Below are 27,958 nucleotides of genomic sequence, written 5' to 3' on the forward strand. Positions count from 1 at the left end.
AATCTAATATGAAGAACACAGCAAACTGCAAGGATACGATGTTAAAACACACAAGCCACACATTGTTGAAGTTGATAGGAGTATCCGTTATTAGGGATCAGTTGCTTTTCAGCACTGTGACAAGTTAGTTACGTGTGAGGAAGGGTATATGGCAGGGTATATTGTGGCTCCCAATTTCAAAAACATTTGTTTTTTGGCTCTGTTTTTGGGCCTGTGGGGAAAACAGTGCTCGATGGCAGAGGAAGCTGCTCACCTCATGAAAGCCATAAAGGGAGGGGACAGAACATAGTTTGAGAGCATGCTCCTAGCAGCCTCTTCCTCCTCAAAGCCCTGTCATGTGGGTTCATCAGTGGATGGTACCTTCATGATCTCTCCTTTCTCTCTAGCCCACTACCTAGCAACAAGCATTAACACCTCAGTTTTGGGAAAACTTCATAGGCAAACCACAGTGATACCTGATCATATTGTTTGTAGTGTACCAGTGAAATTCATTCTGTCCACAGTGTGCCAGTGATCCTACTGCCCACAGTGTGCCAGTGAGATCCTACTGTCCACAGTGTGCCAGTGAAATCCTAGTGCCCACAGTGTGCCAGTGATCCTACTGCCCACAGTGTGCCAGTGAGATCCTACTGTCCACAGTGTGCCAGTGAGATCCTAGTGCCCACAGTGTGCCAGTGAGATCCTAGTGTCCACAGTGTGCCAGTGAGATCCTACTGTCCACAGTGTGCCAGTGAGATCCTACTGTTCACAGTGTGCCAGTGAGATCCTACTGTCCACAGTGTGCCAGTGAGATCCTACTGTCCATAGTGTGCCAGTGAGATCCTAGTGTCCACAGTGTGCCAGTGAGATCCTACTGTCCACAGTGTGCCAGTGAGATCCTACTGTCCACAGTGTGCCAGTGAGATCCTACTGTCCACAGTGTGCCAGTGAGATCCTAGTGTCCACAGTGTGCCAGTGAGATCCTAGTGTCCACAGTGTGCCAGTGAGATCCTAGTGTCCACAGTGTGCCAGTGAGATCCTACTCTCCACAGTGTGCCAGTGAGATCCTACTCTCCACAGTGTGCCAGTGAGATCCTAGTGCCTACAGTGTGCCAGTGAGATCCTAGTGCCCACAGTGTGCCAGTGAGATCCTACTGCCCACAGTGTGCCAGTGAGATCCTAGTGTCCACAGTGTGCTAGTGAGATCCTACTGTCCACAGTGTGCCAGTGAGATCCTACTGTCCACAGTGTGCCAGTGAGATCCTACTGCCCACAGTGTGCCAGTGAGATCCTACTGTCCACAGTGTAACAGTGAGGACTATTGATCATTTGTCCCCTAAAGGCTTACAGTAGGCCCACAGTTATTTGGAATCTTGAGAGCAGAGCTTCAGAGCTGACCTGTGTGAGCATAGAGGGTGAGGTTGAAGTGGCCAGTGTATGTAGCTGGAGACCTGAGGTCAGGGATACTGAGCATCTTAAAAGATGCCACGTTTGGGAAGGCAGCTAGACCAGTGAAGTGTTAGTTGTGGTATTCTATGCCATTTTTTTTAATGACTCATACACTTGAAAATTTTGTGTTACTAACCAGCTATGTAGACCAGGGAAGGATATTGTATTTTGGGGGACTTTTTTTATAGTATTCAAAAATCAGTATTTGACAGAAATTTAAGTTAAAGAACCAGAGTTGCTAATAAACACTTAAGAAAGCAGAGAAAACTTTTCTATTTGGTTGAAGGATTAGAACACAGATTACATGGCTACTCTTTTTTTTTTTTTATAAGACCTTACATATTTAATACAGTGTGTTACCCCTGTACAAATGGAAAAAACTTAAGTTCAACATTTCTAGACCAATATGGCTGTTAATTTCTGTACAGTGCCAACTCAACACAGTAAACGGGGATACTTTTTTCGAAAGTTGACAGCACAGGTAAAGTTTCAAAAAATTCAAATTATATATCTGTATATATATATTTATATTTATATAAAAAGACCAATAATAGCAGTGTTATGCATCAACAGCAGCAACAGCTTTTCCAGGTTCTGCAGTCATCTGAACAAAACTGTAGAGACATCCAGCACACTCCATTAAAAAAAAAAAGTAAAAAAACAAAACCCGAGAAAACAGCACAGTTCTGTTACTCTTGTGGTACCTGGCACCATTTTTTTTTAAATTAGCTTCTCAATCATCATCTGGAAAGAAAACATTCTGAGCAACATCATTAAAAACAGCTCTGATAAAGCACGGTCACTACTACGTATCATAAAGCAGGTACAAGCTATTTTACATCCACAGAGGTATGATACAGTACTGTCCTACATCTATAATACTAGAGGATACAATTTAAAAGGCATTATTTGAGACTTGATTCTACTTTTCCAGCAGAGGGCCCAAAGGATGGTGTGACACAGCTTTGTAAAGAAACATACTCTAGACAGGATTTCCTTTCACTAGTGGCACACTTCTAAGGATTCATTCTCTCCATGAATGTCAGCTAAAACCGTTATTAAAAAAAATGAAATATCCCTAGAACAAAACCGTATAACCACCGGATTCACATGAAGATGACCTAGTGGAGACAAGCTGGACCTCACCTTACCAACAAGCTATCAAATCTGTTATGTTTAAACAGTGAGACCTCCAAGGAAGGAGATGCCAAGTAGTGCTTCAAAGCTTCGGACCACAATCAAACACAGCATCCTTTTCAACAGAAGCAGAAGCTCATCTGAATATTACATGGCTACTCTTAACCTGTGGCTTATGACCCTTTCATAGGGGTCACCTAAAAGACCATTGAAAACCACAGATATTTACATTATAATTCATAACAGTAGCAAAATTACAGTTATGAAGTAACAATGAAAATAATTGTATGGTTGAGACGGGGATTCACCACAACATGTGGAACTGTATTAAAAGATCCAGGTGTTTAGGAAAGTTGAGAACTGCTGGAGTACACCCTTTCCCACTGAGGTGCTCATCTTAAAGCTCTCCCCACATAGTGGCTTTACAAGGAAACAAGTGTCACTTAATAGACTGGCAGCTCAGAAGGGAGATCAGAGTGTGATCAGTTATGCCTGGGATAAATGTTGCTGCTCTTTAATGCTCTTTCCATAGTTTTAATGGCAATAATTTGGGCTTTTAATAGCTAGCTTCCCATCTGTCCTTTTTTACAGCCACAGGATGAGTTATATAAAGTGTTGGCTTTTCTTTTCTTACTATTACTGCTAATGAGGAGCTGGGCAGAAATTATAGGTTATAGCTAGGCTCATTATGAACTATGATTATAGCTGGTCTGGTTCAGCCACGGCTACAGTTTATGGAAAGATGACTGCTGCTGTTCTGAAAATTGTTATCTGGACAAAGTAGGTAACGCTTAGCCTCGTAGCCTGAAGCCAACCTAAGTACTCATCATGCAAGTAGGATGTTTTCCACACTTTCAATGGCTAATGTGAATTCTGGGATATCCATAGTAAGCTATAATTACACAGGGGATGGATTGGTGTGTGTGTGTGTGTGTGTGTGTGTGTGTGTGTGTGTGTGTGTGTGTGTGTGTGAGAGAGAGAGAGAGAGAGAGAGAGCGAGAGAGCGCACAGAGGAAGACTAGAGGTTAATAATAGTATTGGTCTTTATCGCACTGTGTCTTATTTGTAAGTCAGAGTCTTTCACTGAACCTGGAGCTTACCCTTTGAGCTAGACATGCGCTACCATGTTGTCATGTGAGGCATTTTTCCAGGAAGATACATAACAGAAGGAGACCCATGGTAGACTGAACCTGTAACCTGGTGAATCAGTGAGGTTTTGTTGGGGTCACTAATGGAAGTTAGGAAGGGGTTAATTACAAGGGGTAGGGACAACTCAAAAGCAAGTATGTCTGTCACCCCAGTACTGGTGAAGCTTGGAAGCCTTAGAGCCCTCTGCACAGTTTATGGGCAGTTCCACATGCCCAGGTGTCTGCTCTCTGCAGCTGCTGATGAGGGTCTCTCCCCAGCAGCTTGTGTCTTTTCTGTAAAGCTGGGCCTTCCCACCTGGGGCTTTCAGGTGTTTACTTCCCCAGATGTGTGCCATTTTCTTTATCTCCTGTGAGGTAAAAATCTTGTGAGCCTCCCCTTCCCTCCTAGAGGGAACATTTCAATTCAGAATTCTCTGCTATACAGCATCGTCCCTCAGCCTGGCTTTCCTGTGTGTGCTGGGGATCTGAACCCAAGTCCTCATGGTTGTGTAGCAAGCACTCTCCCCACCTCCAAATGCAAGAAGCATCTTCCCAGCCTCTGATGTAGGTTTGTGGTTGTGGTTTTGCTTTATTTTTGTCCTTCAAGACAAGTCTCACTCTGTAGCCTAGAACGCACTGTGTAACCCAGGCTGGCCTTGAATTCATGGCAGTCCAACTGCCTTAGTTTCTCAAATGCTAGAATTACAGGTATGAGCCTGAATCAGTTTTATTTTGTAAAATACAGCCCTATACATTAATAAAAAAGGTTTCTTTCCCCTATTCCTTGCCCTTTTATTGGTTTCTTTGGTATCACTCTTCCTGTTTGCTTCCTGCTCCCATTCTTTACAACTCTATATCCTCCTCCCCACCTCCATCTCAGCTGTCAAGGCTGCTGCCCCTCCTACCCAGGAAGGAGAAGCTGTCTTTTTCACATTAGATGACCATTCAGGTGGCCTTTTCTCTCTCCCACAGTGATCTGGAGCCCGAGTGGCTGGACAGTGTGCAGAGGAACGGAGAACTGTTCTACCTGGAGCTGAGTGAGGATGAGGAGGAGAGCCTCCTTCCAGAAACCCAGACTGTGAACCATGTGAACCACGTCAGGTTCAGTGAGAAGGAGGTCATCATTGAAGAGGACGATTCCAGAGAAAGAAAGAAGTATGAGCCCAAGCTCAGACGCTTCACCAAGATCTTGAAAAGCAAAAGCCTTTTACCTAAGCGTCACCACAAAAAGAAAAGCAGTAACACTGGACCTGTGTCCATTCTGAAGCATCAGTCCACCCAGAGGACTGGAGTCACTGTGCAGCAGCGGTACAAGGATGTGACTGTCTACATCAACCCCAAAAAGCTAACGGCCATCAAAGCCAGGGAGCAGGCCAAACTCCTGGAAGTGCTGGTGGGAGTCATCCATCAGACCAAATGGAGCTGGAAAAGGAGCGGGAAGCAGGCAGATGGAGAGAGGCTCGTGGTGCATGGCCTGGTGCCCGGTGGCTCTGCTATGAAGAGCGGTCAGGTACTGGTTGGTAAGTGCTGACACCAGCTCTGGTCCTTGTTTGCAGAGATACATGGTTAAGGGCGGAGCGTGTGAGCTATGGGGTAGAAGACAGAATTTTCAGTCTCCCACTAAAGTCGGTACAAATGGTGTCCCACATGGTCTTAAAAGAACTGCTTTCAGGTACCAAAGACACATGCCGCTAGTTCAGACTGGCAGTCTACCTCATCTGCAAGTTTTGAATAATATAATTTTATTTCATCTTGCTTATGTTTGCTACAAGAAGAAAGTAAGTTGATTATACAGTGATCATTTAGACTGTAACAGCTGTATCCAATAACATGATACAAAATATGTAATTTATGAATAAAAATACTTTTAAATTGTATGTTTGCACTTGAGGACACCGAGTTCTTGGAGTGGATGTAGACTGTTTCAGTCGGCCCTCTCAAGGGCAGTGCTTTTATGCATAAGTCCCTTTGTAAAGGCACTTGTCTAAAATATCCCACCAGTTTTGAGCAGAAAAATACAAGTTGTTTTGAACTTATTGAGTATTTTTGCATTGCTGATTTTAAGCTATGTGTATGAGCTAGTTAGCAACTTTATTCTATTTTATAAAGATAAAAGATAATCAAATATGAAACTATATTTCCTTGTAGCTATTTGTTTGGGCCTGAGCACTTGCTCCTGGACATGTGTGGAGGTCAGGGGCAGCTTGTTAGAGTGGGTTCGAGGTATAGGCCTCAAAGCACTAGGCTTGTTGGCAAGTATGTTCACCCACTGAGCATCTCCCTGGTTCTGAAAATACATTCTTAACAAAATTTCAAACTTGTAATCATCCTGAAAGGTGCCAGTCTTCTCAGTGGACCTGGCTTAAGGCAGGAATATTAGAAACATTTTAAAGTGTGTCTGACTGAAGTCTAAATTCCATCGTTTGTTCATTGATTCAGAACATCTCTGAGCAGGTGCTAAGTGCCAGGCATGCAAATGACAGATATAACAATTTATGTAAGGAGCTCATGTGACAGTGAAGGAAGCACATCGGAAATAGGCAGTGTGGCGGTGTGACAGACACATGACAGAGCATCACACTGCTAATTCTCAGGAGTCAGTCTGAAGGGCATCTGTCAGAGCATGGGTTCCGAAATGCATCTCCACATTGTTGTAAAGTGACATGTCGTCTAGCCAAAGCAGCAGGCATCCGATCCAGTGGGAGACCCTGTCTCAAGGCAGGAAGGCAGAGGCTGATGAAGGAAGATAGCCAACTCCTTGTTCTGGCCTCTGCATATACATCGGGACAACAACCACACACTTGTGCATGTGATACACACACACACACGTGCACACAAACAAACACACACAGCACATGCACATGTCTCATGGGAAAAAAGGCCACATAAGAAAGGTAGAACACTGAATTCTGGGGAAAGGATTTACCTTATTCCAGTGTTTTCTTTGTCTGCACTGGCGTTCATTCTAGCTGATGCAGCTCCAGGAGTTTTTAATGTATGAAAACCTCCTTGCTTGAGGAAGCCAGCAAAGATACTGACCACTTGTGAAGTGCGTGGTGGTATATAAAGACACTCGGGAAACAACAGTGCCATTCCATCATCATTGCTTTTTCTGCCAGACGTGTGGTCTGAATGCAAGTGCATGTGGAACAGCTTCCCACATACTCGAGGGAGAGCTGAGGATGGGAACATTTAATGCGGAATGTTCATGTTGGTATATACAGAATCGAGGGAGTGTCAGACAGAGCAGCCCCATGCAGAGACAGTCTGTGAATGCCAAGTGTTGTGCTCTAAAATAAGCTGCTATTCATCATGATTCAAAACCTTCAGATAGCTTGTGATCACAAGAGGGGGCAGCTGCCAAGCCGTGGTGCATGGTGTGTGGTGCATGGCCTGTGGTGCATGGTGTGTGGTGCTTGGTGTGTGGTGCATGGTCTATGGTGCATGATCTGTGGTGCATGGTCTGTCGTGCATGGTCTATGGTGCATGGTCTGTGATGCATGGTCTATGGTGCATGGTCTGTGGTGCATGGTCTGTGGTGCACGGTCTGATCTGTGATGCATGATCTATCCATGTAATTAGTGTATTTCTTTACACGCCAGATAATTCTTTTACCAGATAATTCTTTTAGCTTTGGGTGTTTTTTTTTAAACTTTAGACATTTTTCCTCTACTATTTTAAGGTGTCAGCAGAGTTTTGTATCATTTATTGGGTTGAGGTGTGTGTGTGTGTGTGTGTGTGTGTGTGTGTGTGTGTGTGTGTCTGTGTCTGTGTCTGTGTCTGTGTCTGTGTTTTCCCCCTATATACACTTATCTTTCATCTCTAATATTGGAGGTATAAATAAAATAAAACCTCTTACAAAGTTTCAATTCATTTTATTTATGTATTAATTTTCAGATTAGACTCCAAGAGAATGAATTGTTACTAAGTTAGCTTCGCGGGTAAATTCGGGTTCCTCACACATGTACTCCTGACTCTCCTGCCTCCACATCCCAAAAGCTAGGATTACAGGCATGTGCCATAAAAACCTGGCTCAAATTTTCCTTAACAAATGAAAATCTTTCTTTTTCCTACACCTGCATTTGATGGCTTGAGATTTCTCAAAATCTTAGCTCTATCAGTAACAGACTCGGTTTCAGTAGCCATAGCTAGGACAGTGCACCTCTACAGACTATAGAGATATGCCTGTAACATCTCTCTCTGTGCGTGTGGCTCGTGTGCTCTCAGCTGTTAGAACCATGCCTGCTGTTAACAGGACAGTCAGGCCAGGGATGTATATCCTTTTACAACAACAGCCCACCCCACATTTCCTTTGCTCAGATCTCGGACACTTGCCACTCGTGGGGTGGTGCCAGGTTTTGCTGCTCCCCTACATTTCTGTTTCTGAGTATCTCCTTCCAGTTTGGCAGTCGGCTGAGAGCAGTGTGCAGCTGTCATCTTCATCCCAGAGCCAATGGGGTTTGCTCTCTTACATCCGTGGTAGGTGCTGCTGAGCACCTTGGGGCTTCTTTCTTCAGTGTCATTCATTTGGTCATCATGGCTCAGTTTTTTCCCAGAGACGAAACATGAGTTTATTGGGCCATGGCTACTTAAAGGGTGTATTAGTCAGGGTTCTCTAGAGTCCCAGAACTTGAAATGAATCCCTGTATATAGTATGTAAAGGGGATTTATTGGAATGCCTTACAGGCTGCAGTCCTAATCCAACAATGGCTGTGAGTGGAAAGTCCAGGCCTCAAGATCTGGATTAAAGACATGTGTCTTCAAAAGGCCGTTCCATCTTTCTGTCAGGCTACCTGCTTCGGAATTGTATGGAACATGGTAACACCAGTGGATTCCATGATGGTGGGCCCACTATCACACTTCTTTGGCTGTCAAGTGAGTTCTTTGGTCAGAAGCAATAGTTCATGGAATATCATGATAGTGGATAAGGCATACTATAAGTCCACAGATAGTGGTTTTAGTAGAAGCAGGAAAGGCAAATCCATAGCCAGAATAAGTATCTATCCAGTAAGGATGAAGAGTTGTTCTTTCCACGAAGGAAGTGATCCAGTGCATTCCACCTGCCACCAAATTGCTGACTGATGACCCTGGGGAATGGTGCCATATCTGGGGCTCAGTGTTGGTCTCTGCTGTTGGCAGATCTGGCACTCATCAGCAGCTGTAGCCAGGTCAGCCTTAGTGAGTGGAAGTCCATGCTGTTGAGCCCATGCTTAAGCCCCACCTCTGCCACCATAGCCAGTTTGTTCATGTGCCCATTGAGCAATGACAGGGATGGCTGGAGAAAGAGGCTGACTATCCACAGAACAGGCCATCTTATCCATGTGATTATTGATGTCACTTTTTTGATGAGAATTTGCATGAGGCACAAGAAATCTTCACATTCTTCATCCATTTGGAGTGCTCGATCCACCCTCCTCCCTAGATGTCTTTCTCACCAATTTTTCATTTGTTATCTTTCCCAAGTCCCTGATCATCTGGCCAATCAATTGGCTACAGTCCAGGAAACAGTAGGCCCTAGTCTTTTCTTCCTCAGTCAGCTGATCATAAGGAACACCCCATGAGGCTGGAGGTACACACTTGACAGCAGAAGGCATTGTAATTGTAACAGGAGTAGAAACCATAGACATTGGTGGGTGGTTTACTAAACCACCAACTGATGAGTATACATGGAGGGACCCATGGCTCCAGCCACTTATGTAGCAGAGGATGGCCTTGTCCAGCATCAATAGGAGGAAATGCCCATGATCCTGTGAAGGCTCCTTTCCCAATGTAGGGTAATGCCAAAGTGTTGAGGCGGGAGTGGGAGCATCTTCATAGAAGAAGGGGGAGGGTATGGGAGATGGAAAGGGGATAACATTTGAAATGTAAATACATAAAATATCCAAGAAAAATAAAAGTAAAAAGTAAAAAAGAAACCATAGGCATTTGGAGAACTTCTTCATGTAACTTGTCTGTGCCTTCCGGACCTGCTCCTGATCAAGTATACACCGCTTCCTTCTGAAACTTCATAAACCAGGCCTCCATCCCTCCATCTTCTGCACTGCTCTCTTACCTTCCAAGCTGCTAAAGGACATCCCACTGAGATCATGACACTCAATGGCTCTTCTAGCCCAAAGTTTAAAAGTTCCTCCTTGATCCTTCCAAAAACATGGTCAGATCTGTCACAGCAATACCGCATGATACTAGTACCAACTTGTTTTAGTTGGGGTTTCTATTTGCTTCGAAGAAACAAAAGCAAATTGGGGAAGGAAGGGTTTATTCATCCTACATTGTCACATTTCCACATTGTCATCCATCATTGAAGGAAGTCAAATAGGGCTGGAACCTGGAAGCAGGAGCTGATACAGAAGCCATGGAGTGTGCCATTTATTGTCATGCTTCACTATGGTTTGTTCACCTGCTCTCTCTTATAGAACCCAGGACCAACAGCCCAGGAATGGTACTACCCACCATGGGCTGAGCCCTCCCTCACTGAGCTGGATCACATGGGGGCATTTCCTCAACTGAGGCTACTTCCTAGCTGATGCTTGTTTCAAATTGACACAAAGTCAGCTTGTACATAAGGGATGAAGCGGGAGGAGTCTGGAGCACTGATGCCATGCTCCATGGACTTGTAGGCCTCGGAGAACTCACCCAAGTAGTGGTCCATCATTTCTGGCTTGCTTATCCCCTGGATGAAAGTCTTGCTGGTGTACACACCCCCACCCTGCCTACATCCTGAGCACGATGGTCAAGTCCTTTAAGTGGGCCTTCACCACTTTGGGCTCCTTCATCCGCAGTGCCTCCTCCTTGACCTTTCTCGGTATTTGAGCAGTGAGTGATGCTTCCAACACAGGTGTGGCTCAGGCCCTGCCGCTGGTAGGTGCTGTACAGCTGTACCAGTCGCTCTAGGACACGTTTCCCCCTCCGTTCCACTTCCACCCCGCTGTTGGCTGCTGGGTCAAGGGTAGATAACTGGATTTTTCTAAGGTTAAGAAGGGAGAAGAAAATCAAACGTTATCTAGCTAACTAACTATAAATAATGTTTATCTATTCATTGATTTGTTTGTTTGTTATTTGTTTTTTGAGAAAATATTCCACTATATAGTCCACAAGCTGGTCTCAAGCTTTTGATTTTCTTGCTTCTGCCTTCCAAGTGCTAGGATTCTATATACCATTGATCTCGGTTTACATATTACTTTTCCAGATTACCTATCTGCAGACTGTTTCTGATAAAGAATGAAGATTTTAATTCCATACTATTTTGTATAGTTTCTTACACCTTCAACTATAGATTTATTTTTTATGACATATGTGGTTTTCTACATTTTTTTAAAAAATGTTTGAAGATATTTGCTCACTTTTCAGAAACGTTTTTGAGGTGTGACATCATTCATAAGTGTATATTGGTCATTTTGTGTGTGTGTTCTCCTGTTCAACAGCCTCCTTGGACCAAAAATCAACATTTTCAGTACTCAGAAGGCTCTACTGCATGCCCACAATCAGTCAGCAAGAAGCCCTGATTCTTCAGATAGAATTGCTTTAGCTTATTCTTCAACTTTGTTTGAATGGGAGTGTGTGTGTGTGTGTGTGTGTGTGTGTGTGTGTGTGTGTGTGTGTGTACATGGATATATTCTCTCTCTCTCTCTCTCTCTCTCTCTCTCTCTCTCTCTCTCTTTCTCTCTCTCTCCCCATATATATTCTGTATCTTTTCTTTAACTCAAACTACATCTGTGAGATTTTGTGCCAGGGACAGACTTAGTGACTAAAGCTCCTGCTGCATGAGGTCCTGCATTCAGATCCCCAGCACCCACATAAAGCCAGATGCAACAGCAGGTATGGGCAACCTTGGTGCTTGTATGCAAGGATGGGGCACGATGAGACGGGAATCCCTGGAAGCTGAACAAGAGGCCCTGTCTCAAGCAAAGTAGAAGGCTAGATCAATACCCAAATGTTGTCTTTTGACCTTCATGTGTATACTGTGGCTTGTATGCTGCCAACACCCTATACACACACACACACAATCAAACATGCCATTTTTAAAAGGGGAGAAAAGGGAAGTTCCATGTGACTGCCATGCAGACTTCTCTTCTTGTTTGTTCTGTTTAGATCTGGGCTTTTCTCGAGACAGTTTTCACTGTGTAGCTCAGGCTAATCTCAAACCTGCAGTCCCCCTGCCCCAGCCCTCCAGGGCTGGGATTACAGGCATAGCCACCTTGGTTGGCTAATAGTCTATTTTATTTAGACTATTTTCATTCCATTGTTGTTGAACTTTTTTTTACAAGTAAAATATTTGGAATCCTTTTTAAAAAGATGGTTTGGTTTTCTATGAATACCTAATGTGTTGTTCTCTATGCATTTCTGTTTCCTTTTCGGAATACATTTTCATTTCCCTGTTTGTGTTCCTTGTGCCTTCCTGACTTACTCATGAACAGTGACTCTGCCACAATCTGTCTCCTAGAGCGCTCCTTCTCATGTTTTTGTGCTCTTAGAAGGAGGCTGGAACCCAGAGTTTGTTGGAAGGACTGAATTTCAGAGCTCCCGCTCTGGGAAGCCACTGGGACAGTTATTTCCTTCTGCAGAAGTGAACAGGAGCATTAACAGCACTACTTAGGGGCAAATGGCTCGTCACCAGTAGACCTGGGTCTGTGTGTTCTGATTCCCACTCGTGACTCCGGCCTGTGGTGTTGGTTACCTCGGTCAATGGAGATAGCACCAAAGGATTTATTTCACATTGATGAAAAAGAAGAAGAAAAGAAATTATTTACTCTGTTCAAAATATAATTTAGATGTAAGTATCACTCTGCAGCAGTGTATAATTTAATCCAATCAATTTATTTTTGGACATTTATCTTGAAAAACCATCCAGAGCAGATAGGCACATTAGAGTTGGCAGGTCACAACAGGCTTACTACCTGTGTTTATATAGCCTGTCTAAGACCCACGGCTCCAGCTGCATATGTAGCAGAGGATGGCCTTGCTGGGCACCAATGGGAGAAGCCCTTGGTCCTGCCAAGGCTCGACACCCTCTCCCCCCAGTGTAAGGGAATGTCAGGGCAGGAGGCGGTAAGGACTGTGTAGGTGGGAGGGGGAACACCTCATCGGAGAAGGGGGAGGGGGGTGGTTTTGGATTTATGGACTTATGGATGGGAAACTGGGAAAGGGGATAACATTTGAAATGTAAATTAAAAAATATCCAATTAAAAAAAGTAGCTTGTCTGAAAGGCTTAACTAATTTACAGCATAGGAAAAGGATTTAGAACCCAAATCAAGTATTATTGTACACAGCCCCTGTCTGTTTATCTGTTGTCTGGCAGAGTTCAAGATGGATCTGGTGGGGAGAGTTGAGCAGTTGAACAGAGCATTTATCCACCAAAGCATAAAATGTTTTCTGTGTGATTCTTTTTTTTTTTCTTTTTTCCGGAGCTGAGGATCAAACCCAGGGCCTTGCACTTGCTAGGCAAGCGCTCTACCACTGAGCTAAATCCCCAACTTTCTGTGTGATTCTTAACAGAAAAAGTTTGCTAAGCACAGATCAAAATAGGAAATAAAAGTGGGGGAGGGTAGTTGGGGACATGAGCACCTGAGTTAAAATATCAAATGTGTGTGTGCGTGTGCGTGTGTGTGTGTGTGCGTGTGCGTGTGTGTGCATGTGTGTGCGTGTGTGTGTGCGCGTGCATGCGTGTGTGTGTGTGTGTGTGTGTGTGTGTGTGTGTGTGTGTATGTAATAGTAGTAGTAGTGATTCCACATATGCTTGTAACCCCATTGGTATGGGACAGAGAAGGAGGATCTAAGGGGTTTGCTGGCTCCAGGTTCAGTAAAAAGTGTCACAAGGGACTATGGCAGAGAGAGAACAGGACATCTGATTTCTTTCCCTATCATCTTGTTCACATGGGTACACAGACCAATATACATGTGTGCATATAGCACACACATAAATGGAGGAAGAAAACCATGAGCACAAAAATATTTATCGAGTCATTTACAAATTGGTGTCTTAAATATTTAAAGCATAAAAATGTCAAACAAGTGTATGAATATTTACATTATAAGTTATGTCACTTGCCCATAAAATTAAAATTCTTATAAACTATTTACCAGCACAAACACTGCTGCTACCTGAGAGGCTTAAAAGAATAAAAACATTTTATTCTTCACGCTGGTGAACATAGGAGAGACTAGACTTAGTGTTCGGAAGCCATCGCAGCTGTAGTGCTGAACTGTTTCTGAGCATCTCTGCAGTACTTTTTAACCTGCTGTGGAATAAAGTTGTCATGCAAGCATCTTCTCTGCTTTCCACAGTGGAAACATTTTACATTCATAGAGACAATTTGTGTCCTTGTCACTGTACAGTAAGCTGACTTACTATGCTCAAGAGACTGTTCAAGACAGACAGCTTCTCTGACATTGAAGCCATTTACTGTACAGATATTCTAGAAGAGATGGCCAAGTATAGACCCAGTGCCTTGTGTTGTAAGGCGTGCAGAAACCTAAGCGACCTGTGGAGAAGCATGTGCCATGTTGTGTCTGCCCACACGCATGCCTACTACTCCCCTCAGAGTAGAGTTGGTCTTCTGTAAACCTTTTCTTGATTCTCTATTGCAGTGGTTCAGAACAAGACTTGACCTGCATAGTTTGAAATTACGAGAAAGTACCTAATATATTCATGTTAACACAGCTCACCAGGGTTTTGATAGTACTTTTTAATTATGTTCTTGTAAACCAAAAGTCCCAGGAAAAAAGCTAGACCCTCGGCTGAAAACTCTACAAGGCTAAATGTTGAGTTGGAACATCATGATTGAGCAGATTTGGGGTGTTGCAGAAACACCTGTCTTAGGGTTTTATTGCTGTGAAGAGATAACATGACCAAGGCAGCTTTTATATAGGAAAACATTTAATTGGGCTGGCTTATAGTTTCAGAGGTTCAGTCTGTTATCATCATGGTAGGAAGCATGGCATCATCCAGGCAGACATGGTGCTAGAGAAGGAGCTGAGAGTTCTATATCTTGATCCAAAGGCAGCAAGAGGGTCTTTCCACACTGGGTGGACCTTGAACATAGGAGCTCAAAGCCCATCCCCACAGTGACACACTTCCTCCAACAAGGACACACCTCTGAGGGGTGTCACTCCCGGTGGGCCAAGCATCAAATACATGAGACAATGGGTATCATTCCTATTCAAACTATTACACAGACCAAAGTTATCTTGAACTGTCGTTAGCCCTGGTCATCACCAACCCTGCGTCTGTCTTTTAGGCTCATATAACTTTCCACTTACAGCCTTTTGACAGTCAGGTAAGACTTTTTGAAGTATATTCTTACCAAATCATGAGTTTCCACCAACCCCACAATTCAGACTATTCCCAGAAAACATCTAATACTTACGGAAGCATCTCATGGTGTGCTAGTCTACCTACCTGGGATCCTCACCAGTAAATTTGGTAACTGTTGATTTACAAATTCCTTTTTTTCTGGGTCATGTAACCACTTCCACAGCAGAACATCTTTGGAGCTCCCTGAATCTCTGTCCCCTGGACTGTGATCATTCATATTTAACTCAAGAATAAATTGACTCTTACTTTCTTTTGGGTGAGAGCTGTGTTTTGAATCAATAGTTTGAAAGTAAAATTTCATCTTAATAGTGATCCTGATTTTGAAATGGGATAAATACAAGCATTTGGAGAACAGTCATGGGAAAGAAGATTTTGATTGACATGTGCTGGCCGTGTTGATCCTGTCAGAAGTTGTTGTGTGGACACCAGGGAGTGATGGCAGCAAACATCACTGCACCAAGATGTACCACATGGACTTAATTAAAATTTCAGCTGGATTTTTTTAATTATGGGTCTGAGTGGTTAGATTTAGTTTTTTAAGTTCAGTACTTAACAAAATTTCCATTTGTCCTTTGGGTTCACATAATTCACCCAGTTACACCAAGACTAGAAATATTCACATCTTTAAGTATTCATGGGTTGCAGTGAGTTCTGGAGCAGTGTTGGGCAGCACAATAGATGAGTTGGGAGATTGGCTGTGTCACTAATGTGTGGTGTAACTTTGGATAAGTCCCCAAATGCACCACATTTTCCATTATAACCTTGAGGACGTCTGGATAGCTATTTTCTCATGTTGCAATTCTGGAGCTCTTTGGTTTGGAATATTCACACAGTCGTCTTTTGTTTTTCTGTTTTTAGGCGATGTCCTTGTTGCTGTGAATGATGTAGATGTGACTTCTGAAAACATAGAAAGAGTTCTGTCCTGCATCCCTGGGCCAATGCAGGTGTGGACGTCCCTTCCTATTCTGTGTAGAGTGTTGCTTAAAGTGCATGCATTCTGTGCTGTTTCCTTTGTAAGATGCAGAAGTTTTCATCCTGTGTAATCAGTGAATCCTTGAGCAGCAAGGGCAGCTTCGCCTCTTGCTAACACTTACCTCTGGGGCACTGTTCTAAAAGTAGAGGGATAGCTACAAATAAAACTCATCCTAAGTAAAGGAAGCAGCAGCAGTCATAAAAGTAAGCTTGATTGCCAGCCTACCCTTAGAGTGCCCGTGTTTGCCAGTGACAGCACAGCTCTGGGAAGAATCCCTTAAAAGCCATGGGCCAGGGGTTGGGGATTTAGCTCAGTGGTAGAGTGCTTGCCTAGGAAGCGCAAGGCCCTGGGTTTGGTCCCCAGCTCTGAAAAAAAGAACCAAAAAAAAAAAAAGTAAGTAAATAAATTAAAAAAGCTGTAAATGTATCTCTTAGGTTATAGAAGTACATATTTGTCCTGGAACTCAGAGATCTGCTTGCCTCTGCCTCTGAAGTACTGAGAGTAAGTGTGAGTGCCACCATGCCTAGCAAGAAGTGTTTTTTGTTGTTTCTTAATATGGCTTTGGTTGTTTCAAAACCTGTCTCAGTTAGGGTCTCTATTACTGTGAAAAGACACCATGAGCATGGCAACCCTTATAAAGGAAAATGTTTAACTGGCGCTGGCTTACAGGGTCTACTCCGTTGTCATCATAGCAGAAAGCATGACAACGTACAGACAGACTTAGTGCTGAAGGAGCCAAGAGCTCTATATCTTGATCCACAGGCAGCAGAACGGAACCATGTCCACACTGGGCAGAGCTTGAGCATAAGAGCCCTCACAGCCCACCATGACAGAATTCCTCCAACAAGGCCACACCATCTAACAGTGCCACTCCTCCCCATGAGCCAAACATTCAAACATACAAGTCTCAGGTCATACCTATTCAAATCACCACACACCTAACTATGGTATTTCTCTTAGGCCTTGTAAAGTAGGAGTTTAAGGCATGCAGGAGCATAGAAGCTTGGGCTACCCCATGCCAGCCAGCAGACCGTGTGCACTGCTAATGCCACTTACCTTAAGCTCCCTAGCACTGTGACATGGTGTCAGAGGTTTGAGTCCATGGCCAATTGGCTCTGTGTGTCGCCGAGGAGGACTCTAGGGAGAGGCAGCTATAAGGCAGGCGGAGCCTTATTGTAAGTGATAGCTATAGAACAAAGTGGCTTACTTCCTTATAGCTGAAAGGCAAAAAGAGAGCTAGGAAGATGCTGGGTCCAGATGTCTTCCTCAAGAGCACTCCTCCAGTGACCCCATTTCTCCCCATGTTCTTCAAAGCTCCTTTTAACCCCCCCAAGTGATGTCACATGCTGGCAACCAAGTCTTCGTCATGTGTGCACAACAGGCGTTTAAGACCCAATGCATAGCATTACGTCCTGTATTCACAGGCATGTGCCTACATTATAATGAAAGTGCATTGAGTTCCTCCATAAGAATTTCCAGAGCTGTAACAGGTCCTCATTGCTCAAAAGCATGAGTCCACAGTCTCCTCAGGACTTAATGAAACTAACTCAGTTGTGAACATCCATCGAGATGAGAATAAACTGCGTATTTTCCATGATGCCATAAGCATTCTCATTACATAGGAAGAAACAGGGAGACTGAGGAAGAGCCAGACCTAAGCAAGACTAAGCCAAGCAGCCAGGTCTGCCTCCTGGACAGACAGTGGAACAGTGACTCCAGAAGCTTTGGCGGCCTTGCCCCTGTGGCCCTGCTGGCCAAAGCCCACATGGCAACTACCTTAGGCTGGCTCTGCTCACCAAGACGGCAGCTTCCCTCAGCCAATGCTCCAAGTTCCTGGTGTTTCTGACTTGGTAGGTTTTCCATTGCAGCTTCAGGTTCACTCTCATACCTTCACACCCAGCTAACCGTCAGGGCTGCCTACAGAGTCTATAAACCTGCCACACACTCGATGGCCTCCTCCACTTGCCTTTGAAATTTTGGTTGAAGCCTCCAGGGTCATATCATAGCTCTAGCATTCTGCATGCCTGCAAAACGTATCATCACATGGTTTGCCACTTGTCTAAATCTCGGTAGCCCTACTTAAGCCATGGCTACTACAGTGGCCCCCTTAGCTTTACCAGCTAAACAAGACAAAGAATCCTAGACAAGCAGTTATCTGTGCAGTCTGGGTTTTTAGAGCTGTTCTTTCAAAAGGAGTTATAATTTGACACTTTTGAGCTACGGCATGTAATGTGGAGCTAGCTGGAAAGGGGTCCTGGTCAATCCTGAGGTTTCTTCAGAAGACTTTTCCTATTGTCCCACTGCAAAGTCCTTGGCCTCTTTTGAATAGTGCCAATCTCTCCATATTTATTAGTAGCGACTTTAAACGTATTCAATTTCTAGCTAAAATACAAGTTTTCCAAATGTTTCTGTTCTTTTTCTTACTTTCAATTCCCACTCTTAATCTGGCAAAAATCAGCTATCAACACCCACGCCTGGATGTTGTGTGGCTTTAGACTTCCTGTTAGATTAATTAGTCAGCCCCCCTTTACCTCAGTCTCTCACAGAGTTTGGGTGCATAGGTAAACTGCATTCCCTTTCTTTCCTGCCATGTACAAAGGTTGATCTGCCTCTCAGTCGTAATTTATGCCTGAAACCTACTGAGCCTGGTCTTTGCTGCCTGCAGTTTACATTTCTGTCAGGCTTCTGGTTTTCTAAGTCCTTAAGCAAACTTCCCATTATGTTGCTTAGAAAACCCAGGCTTCTCTATCCTGTTCCTCAGACACTTCCTGCAAACCACCTCCCCAGGCCTCTGAACCACATCAGGCATAGATGTCATGGCAAGAAATCACTCTTTTTAAAGTTGCTTAATTTAAAAAAACTATTCTTTAATAATTTCATGGATAAATACAATGTTTTTCATTCTGTCTATCCCCATCTCCTCCTGTTCCAGTCTTCCTAGACTCCCCTCCCAGTCCAATTAGAGCTGCTTGCATGTACATGGGTGTGGAACATGGTCAACATACCATGATACCAATGAAGAAAGATGACCCTCTTCCCTCAGTGACCACCAGCTGCCTGTAACTCCTCAGGGAAGAGTGGGGCCTTGAGCTCCACCCCCCATCCATGCTGCAGTAAAGATTGGCTTGATCTTCTGCAGATCTTGTGCAGTTGCTGAGGGTTTCAGAGTGCAGTGTCTCCAGAAGACACTTAGTTGCAGACCCTCTGCTCTTCCAGTCTTGCTGCCACCTCTTCCTGAGTGTGTCTCCACCTCTTCAGACAGATTTTCTCACGTCTTAGGTCCTTACCATAAGACACCTGTAAGATTCCAATGGTTAGTCTTCCTATGTTATACTTAAAGGAAAGGAATCTGGAGCACCCAGCAGGCTGAGGCAGTAGGATTATGAGCTATGCTAGCCCGTTTAATGAGATCCAAAGAAGGAGAGAGAATTTAGAAAGTGCTTAATGGTTTTCTCTAAGTTGCCATAAGTTATTCAAAGTACTAATTTTTTTAAACTAACTCAAAGCATGCGCCTTCCTTTTACTTTAACCTATGTGGACCCTGATGTCTCGGTTCCAGACGCGGCTGAGATAGGCCTGCCTGAGGCTTTGTTCCACTGGCTTGTGACTGTGGCATGAGCGAAACAGTCCCTCCAGCAACAGGAAGAAGAAATGCAGGTTTATAAATAATCCCACTGGAGACTTCAACCCAAACGGACCGAACAGTGATATTAAGTATGCACTCGGGGTTCTGCAGCTTCTTGTCCTCCAACAGACAGTGTAATGGGAAGAAAGGCACTGGGAGACCACATCATACCTCTATGCCACACCTCATAGATGGAAAAAAAAAAAAAAAAGAAAAAGCTCAGCACACACAGCATCATGAAAAAGAGGCCAGAGAACTACTACACAATAAGACAGTCTGAACTGTGTATAACCACAGTAATATTTGATATATTAGTAGTATAGGCTGAATATTCCTTACCAAAAATGCTTGCAATCAGGAGTGGTTAGTGCTGAGAAAAGAAGAAAAGGAGGAAGGGAGAGAGGGAGAAAGAGAGGGAGAGAGGGGGAGAAAGAGGAGTGGGGGGAGAGAAATAGCCAGCATGTGATCGAGCAGGATCATGGGAGCACAGTTGACTCAATTTGGGAGTATTGCATGGCTGAACCTCCCTATATAGAGCAACCTGAAACACTAAATACTTAAAATTTAAAACTTTTTTTTTGGTTCTTTTTTTCGGAGCTGGGGACCGAACCCAGGGCCTTGCGCTTCCTAGGTAAGCGCTCTACCACTGAGCTAAATCCCCGGCCCCAAAATTTAAAACTTTTAAAGCACCACATTGATGCTCAAAATATCTGGAATTTTATAGCATTTCAGATTTAGAGAGTTTTGCCTTAAACAACTCAGTGAGATTGCCTAAAAGGGGAAGAGGCTGGAGGAGGATTTGCTGCATCAATTAGACTAATTCCTTACCCATTGTTCTTGAGTTTTGAAAGTGCCACTTGCCAGCTGAAGGAGAATGGATAAGATTGCTGAGAGCCTTGGAGCTGAGAGACGGGCCCTTGCTGACTCAGGTGCAAGGCAGACCAACTCTGCCAGCATCAGGCCCTCACAGCCCGCAGTGTGCAGAGAGGGCTGGAGCTAAGAGGGAGGATGTGTTTGATAGAGGTTAAAGAGGAATTGCTTCTTACATAGCATGAGTTGAAGACAGAAGTGGGGAAGAGATAACCAAAGCCACAAGGTTGGGAAACAATGGGTTATAGAAATCTCATCCATGGACCCGAGGGAACCTGGGCATCATTACTGAGCCGGGAAGGGAGAGGGATAGGCTGGGCGTGTCGCACAAGTAAAGGAGGCAGGAGATATGGGATGCATGTTAAATGCTGTGGAAGAGCATCAGAACACTAAAAGGAGTTTCAAATAAGGTTTATTAGATATGTTTTAAAAAATGTTATCCTGGGCTGGAGAGATGGCTCAGTGGTTAAGAGTGCTCTTCCAAAGGTCCTAAGTTCAATTCCCAGCAACCACATGGTGGCTCACAACCATCTGTAATAAGATCTGATGCCCTTTTCTGGTGAGTCTGAAGACAGCTACAATGTACTCACATACATAAAATAAATAAATCTTTAAGGAGAGAGAGAGAGAGAGAGAGAGAGAGAGAGAGAGAGAGAGAGAGAGAGAGAGAGAGAGGAAGAAAAGGTTATCCCTGTAACCACATAGTGCCTTTAAGGTTCGTTAACCTTTTTTAAAAAATGGTTCTTATCTTTTTATTTAGTTATAAGTTGTCCCTTAATGTCTCCTTGTCCTAAGGCAGCTGAATTTCTCAGCATTTATAGTTGCTTACCATATTGGACTTTAGACATGTCTTTCTGAAGTGTAATTATCTTTGCATGATGGAACTGACCTTTCTTAAATCAGAGTAGTGCTAAAACAGTTCCTTAAAGAATTTTAATGGGTGACCCCATAGGGTGTGTTTCTCTTCTGGTCATGGCAAGGTGTAAAGGCCCCTGCATCACAGAAAAGAGGTGATGGTGTTTGCAAAAGACACTAGCAAAGTTAGGTTTAATGCACATGTGCCCCTTTCCATAAGCATACTGGAGTGGTATTAAATGTTAGGTTATTGCTGCTTTCTAAAGTATAAATTAGTAAAACTTTTAGTTTACCAACTCATTTTTCCCTCTTCTTATTTTTTGAGGGGAATCAGACCCAATATTTACACCTTCCCACCCATAAGAACCTAAGCTGGAGAAGATGCCCTCCAGCCATGGCTTTCTCTGAGGTTCCTTTCTGGGGATCCTCCTACTGTGAGTAACCCCCCCTAACACACACACCACAGAACAGCTGTCATCTTTGACACTAAATACTGCTTACTCTTGTAGCCTGTTTGTGTCTGTTTTTGTAACATTTATTCATTATGCACACTTATTGGAGGTCAGCGTACAACCAGGAGTTGGTTCTCTCTTTCTGTCATGTGGCTCTCAAAGATCAAACTCGGGTCATCAGGAATGAAGGCAAGTGTGCTCACCCATAGAGTCCCCAAATAGTCAACTCACATCTAAGATGATAATTCCTAAAACTGGGTGCACTCAATTCTCTCTCACTTTAATTATATGTTAATTTTCATCAGTTTAAAAATAAAAACACCTTGATCATCCTTACGTAGGTTTGCTAACTTTTCAAAATTTTTGTTTAGTTTGTTTTTCTTTAACCATACATTAATTTTCTACCCAGATGTTTTTGATACAGTGTCCAGGTACCACGACCCCATGTTTTCACATTGTGTTTACAGGAAACATTTTTTTTAATTCCATAGACACCAGGCTTTCCCACTTGCAGTTTTCCTTCCTGCGCTCCATGTAAGACCCTGCTAGTGCCAGCACACTTCATCTTCACTAAGTGTGTGCGTCTAAGTGAATTTGAACTCCTGTCTTTGCTACAGTAGATTAGCATCCATCACTGTAGTAGCTATCTTAAGCATCGACTGACAGAACAGTTCGTTCTGGCGTGTAGTTTTAGAGGTTCTCTGCTGTGAGCTGTATTTGTTACTCATCTCAGAGTTGGGACCAAACACCTGACCTAATGCAGCTTTCAGGACGCAGGTTCATATTGGCTCTTGGTTTGAAAGGAGAAAGTCTGTCACAGCAGGAAATGCTGTGGCCACAGGAGCCTACAAAGAGACTCTTCACTCTGGGCAGTCCTGGAAGTGAGCAGGGCAGTCTAGGAAGTGCATGCTCAGCTGGGTTTTCTTTTTTCCCCCTTTGATTCAGTCTGGGACCCCACACCATGGAATGGTGCCTCCCACATCTAGGATGAGCGTTCCCCACAGTAAACTCTAAGGAATAGGGATCAGACTCCTTCATATTCCCCCTAGGCCCCCACTGGCACTATACCACAGACCAGGCCTTTATCATGTGAATGTTTGAGAACACTTTTCAAACAAAAGAAACTTTTTCACACAACAAATCTCAAATCTTAGAAAAGAATGTGTGTGTCTAACTTAGTTCACTTTGGTACAAGCCACTACCAGCTCCAGATAATCAAATTGAACACAATCCCAAACACTTACTTCTCTGCCGACAAGAAAGAAATACCTGATGCTTTCTCTTTTGGAAGATTTTTTTCAATATGTTTTATATTTTTTTCTTTTAAACAATATAATACTTGTAGCAGTTGGATAGTTAGATTAGGGTTGTAGGTGGTTTTGTTTGTTTTGTTTTAACAGATTTAATACTTTAAATGAAAGTATATAAAAGTTATTTTTTTCTCCATCTTTATTAAATTGGGTATTTCTTATTTACATTTCGAGTGTTATTCCCTTTCCCGGTTTCTGGGCAAACATCCCCCTAGGTCCTTCCCCTCCCCTTCTTTATGGATGTTCCCCTCCCCATCCTCCCCCCATTGCCACCCTCCCCCCAACAATCTAGTTCACTGGGGGTTCAGTCTTAGCAGGACCCAGGGCTTCCCCTTCCACTGGTGCTCTTACTAGTATATTCATTGCTACCTATGGGGTCAGAGTCCAGGGTCAGTCCATGTATAGTCTTTGGATAGTGGCTTAGTCCCTGGAAGCTCTGGTTGCTTGGCATTGTTGTACTTTTGGGGTCTCGAGCCCCTTCAAGCTCTTCCAGTTCTTTCTCTGATTCCTTCAACGGGGGTCCCGTTCTCAGTTCAGTGGTTTGCTGCTGGCATTCGCCTCTGTATTTGCTGTATTCTGGCTGTGTCTCTCAGGAGCGATCTACATCCGGTTCCTGTCGGCCTGCACTTCTTTGCTTCATCCATCTTATTTAGTTTGGTGGCTGTATATGTATGGGCCACATGTGGGGCAGGCTCAAAGTGTTAGTACTTACCACATATTTAGAGTTAGAATGGTACTTCATAATAAATTATTAAAATAGGAATTTTTAGTATTGTTCTTAGTCTTTAAATATTTTCCTCAAATGGAACTTTCTGCCTTAATACAATGTAACCTGCTTTCAAGTTAGTCTTATTTATTCTTGACCAAACATTAATTAATTAACTAATTAATTAATTAAAGGCAGAGTCTTACTGTATAGTCCTAACTGGCCTGGAACTTTTGGTATAGACCAGGCTGACCTTGAACTCACAGAGGTCCACCTGCACTTGGGGGATTAGAGGGAACAGCCGTCATGCCCAGCTTACTCTTATTTTGACAGACACCATTTGGCTCTAAACTTAAAACTTTATGAATTGTTCCCTTTAAGGGGACATTTTTTAAATGTAAACATTCAAAGCACTGTGTGGCTACTGAATTCATGATGATGACAGTAGCGTTCATCATATGCTCACACCGGTGTATCTCTGAAATGGGTGGATTGGTGATGGCCAGCTGGCACTGGGTAAGTGTCTCCGTTTCCAAGGGGAGGTACCTGAGAAGTGGAAGGTGCCTTTCAGCAGCTGGAAGGCAGCCACATTCTGGATTCTGACCAGTCTTGACATTAGGCTGTGAAATTAAAACTATCCTGACAAAAGTGACAGGTAATCCTCCTGGTGGTGCAGAGTGCCACGTGCCAGCGGCTGGTTGTTTGATGCAGCCATCTTTGACCCTTTAAAGAGCTATAAAGGCTGTCTGAGAGAAGAATATTTGAAACCTGTTGCACTTAGAAGGAAAGACAATTCCCAATAGGCAAGGTGGCCCTTGGGCTCCCTCTTCACTGCATTTGAGGGGTCAGAGCCATTAGCACTGAAGACGTGCAGTGACTATTCTGCACTCAAATGAGGTGGATTTCTGCTCTTCCATGCTGCTTCTCTGTGTAGTCAGTGACTGCAGCTGCGTGAATGAGTTTTGTGTAGAATATTGTACTTTTCAATCAATAAACATTTGTAATTTCATATATATGTGTACCCACCACTGTGCAAGGAGCTAGATACAGACACAAGGGGACTCACTGTCTTCACCTTTGACCTTGCTCTGAGGTGCTAGCTCCACTCTGTGCACTCCTGGCTATACCTGTCAGCGCATGTCTTCCTTTGTTAAAATGAATAAATAAAATGATATCTGCCTTATTGAAAAACCAAACATTTTGTTTTCTTCTTTTCAGGTAAAGCTGACATTTGAAAATGCATATGCCGTGAAAAAGGAAACAGCCCAACCAAAAAAGAAAAAGGCACAGTCGAGCACAAATGATTTGGTGAAACTCCTCTGTGGGTCAGAGGCTGATGCTACCCAGCACAGTACCCTGAGCATCCCACACATCACTATGTACCTCACGCTGCAGCTCCAGTCAGAGGTAGCCCGGGAGGAGGTGAGTGTCTGTTCACATATGCTGAGGAAGTGGGGAGACTTTCCATCCTGCAACCTTAGACTTACAGAAGAAAAAGAAGGGTTAGCTGGGCCTTGTCTGTCTGCATATCACATGCTATGCTGTATATTACATGAGCTAGCTGGGCCTTGTCTGTCTGCATATCACATGCTATGCTGTATATTACATGAGCTAGCTGGGTCTTGTCTGCATATCACATGCTATGCTTTATTACATGAGTTAGCTGGATCTTGTCTGTCTGCATATCACATGCTATGCTATATATTACATGAGTTAGCTGGGCCTTGTCTGTCTGCATATCACATGCTATGCTATATATTACATGAGTTAGCTGGGCCTTGTCTGTCTGCATATCACATGCTATGCTGTATATTACATGAGCTAGCTGGGTCTTGTCTGTCTGCATATCACATGCTATGCTATATATTACATGAGCTAGCTGGGCCTTGTCTGTCTGCATATCACATGCTATGCTGTATATTACATGAGTTAGCTGGGCCTTGTCTGTCTGCCTATCACATGCTATGCTGTATATTACATGAGTTAGCTGGGCCTTGTTGCTGTCCTCTATGTATCACATGTTACAATGTGTTTTAAAATAAACAAGAGAAAAGCAGATGCACCATTCAGGTGTTCTAAACAACAGGGAAAGACCAAAAGCTCTCTTCATGTGCTTTTGCAGGTTGTAATGTGATGTGTGTGTTTCCTTGTGTTGTTTTTCTGTCTGTTTAATAAAAAGTTGAAAATGGTAAAGGTCAGCTTAGTTGTAGATGTACCACCTGGCATTTTCTGTGCTCTGGGGAATACATAGACACCCAGTGATAATCACTCTAATTTCCCACACCTGCTGACTCCTCGTATCTTTAGAACAAATGAGACCTTTAGTTTTTTAACACTCCCACCCCCAGGTTTTGAGGTACTATCCCGAGCTTTTCTAGTCAGAAGACTGCTGAGCCCACACGTCATTGCCCGTTTCTCCCTGGGAAAATGCAGATGCCTCACAGATGAACAGGTTCCTGAATGTGGTCAGTTCTGTATCAATACCATAATTAGGAGAGGCTCTTTATTCTTGCCACGCAGAGTGGAAGCATCTGTAAGTGCAGGCTCCTAACAAGGACTTTAAAAATACAGCTAATTAAATTGGCTGGGCACTTCAGAGCCTGCCAGCCCTTCAATACCAAGGCTTTTAAGACTACTGTGGAGACTTCTTTAAATGGCCTTTTTACTCATATGATACTTTACAACAAAATGTCATGGGGTCATTTCTTTCCCTGAGAGTTACATAATTGATACAGAGCTTGTCTTTAAATTACAAGATGGAGACTTGTAAAAAGCTAGTCAAAGACTATTTAAAGCAGCATTTGCTATTTCGCCAAAACTGAATGGAAGAATTTGTTGGACATGGTTTAAATTTATTATGTCTATATCACAGAAGATTTTAATTCCTTTGACTTAATTTCTGGAAATAAATAATAAAAATTATAAGAAAACACTTTGTAGCTATTTTCATAATGAAAAGTGCGGAAACATGTGAATCATTATTATTCAGTACTTGGCAGACACATCCGTAGCAGATATTGAATGATCTACATATCTTAGGCACTCACAATAAATATAAGCAGAAGGTATGCACAGTGTATCATATCTGTGATAATGTAAAAGTGTGCATTCATGGACCCCACAGCAGGTAACTATTTCTCAGATAGATGTTTAACAATCTTTAGAAAAAGAACCAAGGAAAGCTAGGCCGGCGTGATCAGCAGGAGTGTGCACTTCCTATTGTAACAATTGTAGTGATTTGAGCAACTAGAAGTTACTCTGAATTCTTCAGGGTTTCTACTTAGAAGTTTTAATTTTGTCTGATTTTTAAGTTGCCCTTTGAGAAATTAGATATTGCCTCAGTCTCAGCAGGGAGAGAGGCTCACGCTGCCCATCTCTGCCTTTGGAGCATCAGCACAGTGGAGCGCCTACGTGGGGAGTCATTATTTTATTCCAGTAAAAGCTCCTGGAAATAGGTTCTCACTAAAAATAGAAAAACATTTAGCATTTTGTAAATTATCCTGTAAATTAGCATTTTCTGTAATTTAAAATAGAACATGACTTGCCATATGGGATTAATTTGTGCTAGTTAAGCCCTCTCAGACTCAAGTCAGTTTTTATAATCCTCTTTCCTTCCCGTTTGCACTTCTTCAGTTTGGTATTCCCACTTTGTAAATTAAGTGCATACTAATAACATTACCAGAAGTATCTTTTAAGGTTCACTATAAAAGAAATTAAAGGCTCCTGTGGGTTTCATGTGGGGATTAAAGCTGAAAGCACTATTTGAAATCAGTAATTTCAGTTAATTGTGTAGATTTTGTCTTTGTAGTCTCTAAATGACTTTCAAGCGTGGTGTTGGAAATGCTTGCTGAAGTGTTAACATACCAGGCATAGCTCTGTCCTGGGACTGAGCGAAACTGGCTAAGGCTGAAGCTGAAAGGATCCTGTTTTGTTCTTAATACAAAATCTGAACTTTGGGACGAATGTTGGTTGGAGCATCTAGGAGCCTGATCCTCTGTTTCCTTTCTCCAACCGCAGGAAATGCTTTACCATTACCCTGTGTCTGAAGCATCTCAGAAACTCAAGAGTGTGAGGGGGATTTTTCTCACACTCTGTGACATGCTGGAAAGTGTAACTGGGACACAAGTCACAAGGTAATGATGCTTAACTCTGTATTCACGTTC

At 43.2% G+C, this 27,958-nt stretch overlaps 1 protein-coding gene across 1 annotated transcript in view; it reads left to right on the plus strand.

Annotated features, from left to right (window-relative positions):
• The window catches only part of Intu (inturned planar cell polarity protein), a 75,523-nt gene that overhangs the window by 8,793 nt on the left and 38,772 nt on the right, over positions 1-27,958 (plus strand). Inside the window, exons 2-5 of the mRNA NM_001421108.1 lie at positions 4,665-5,212; positions 15,863-15,948; positions 25,014-25,217; positions 27,813-27,928. Of these exons, the coding sequence (NP_001408037.1) occupies positions 4,665-5,212; positions 15,863-15,948; positions 25,014-25,217; positions 27,813-27,928 (954 nt within the window). The remainder of the gene's footprint in view (positions 1-4,664; positions 5,213-15,862; positions 15,949-25,013; positions 25,218-27,812; positions 27,929-27,958) is intronic.

This window comes from Rattus norvegicus, chromosome 2 (assembly GCF_021556685.1).
Source record: "Rattus norvegicus strain SHRSP/BbbUtx chromosome 2, alternate assembly SHRSP_T2T, whole genome shotgun sequence".
NCBI classification, from domain to species: domain Eukaryota; kingdom Metazoa; phylum Chordata; class Mammalia; order Rodentia; family Muridae; genus Rattus; species Rattus norvegicus.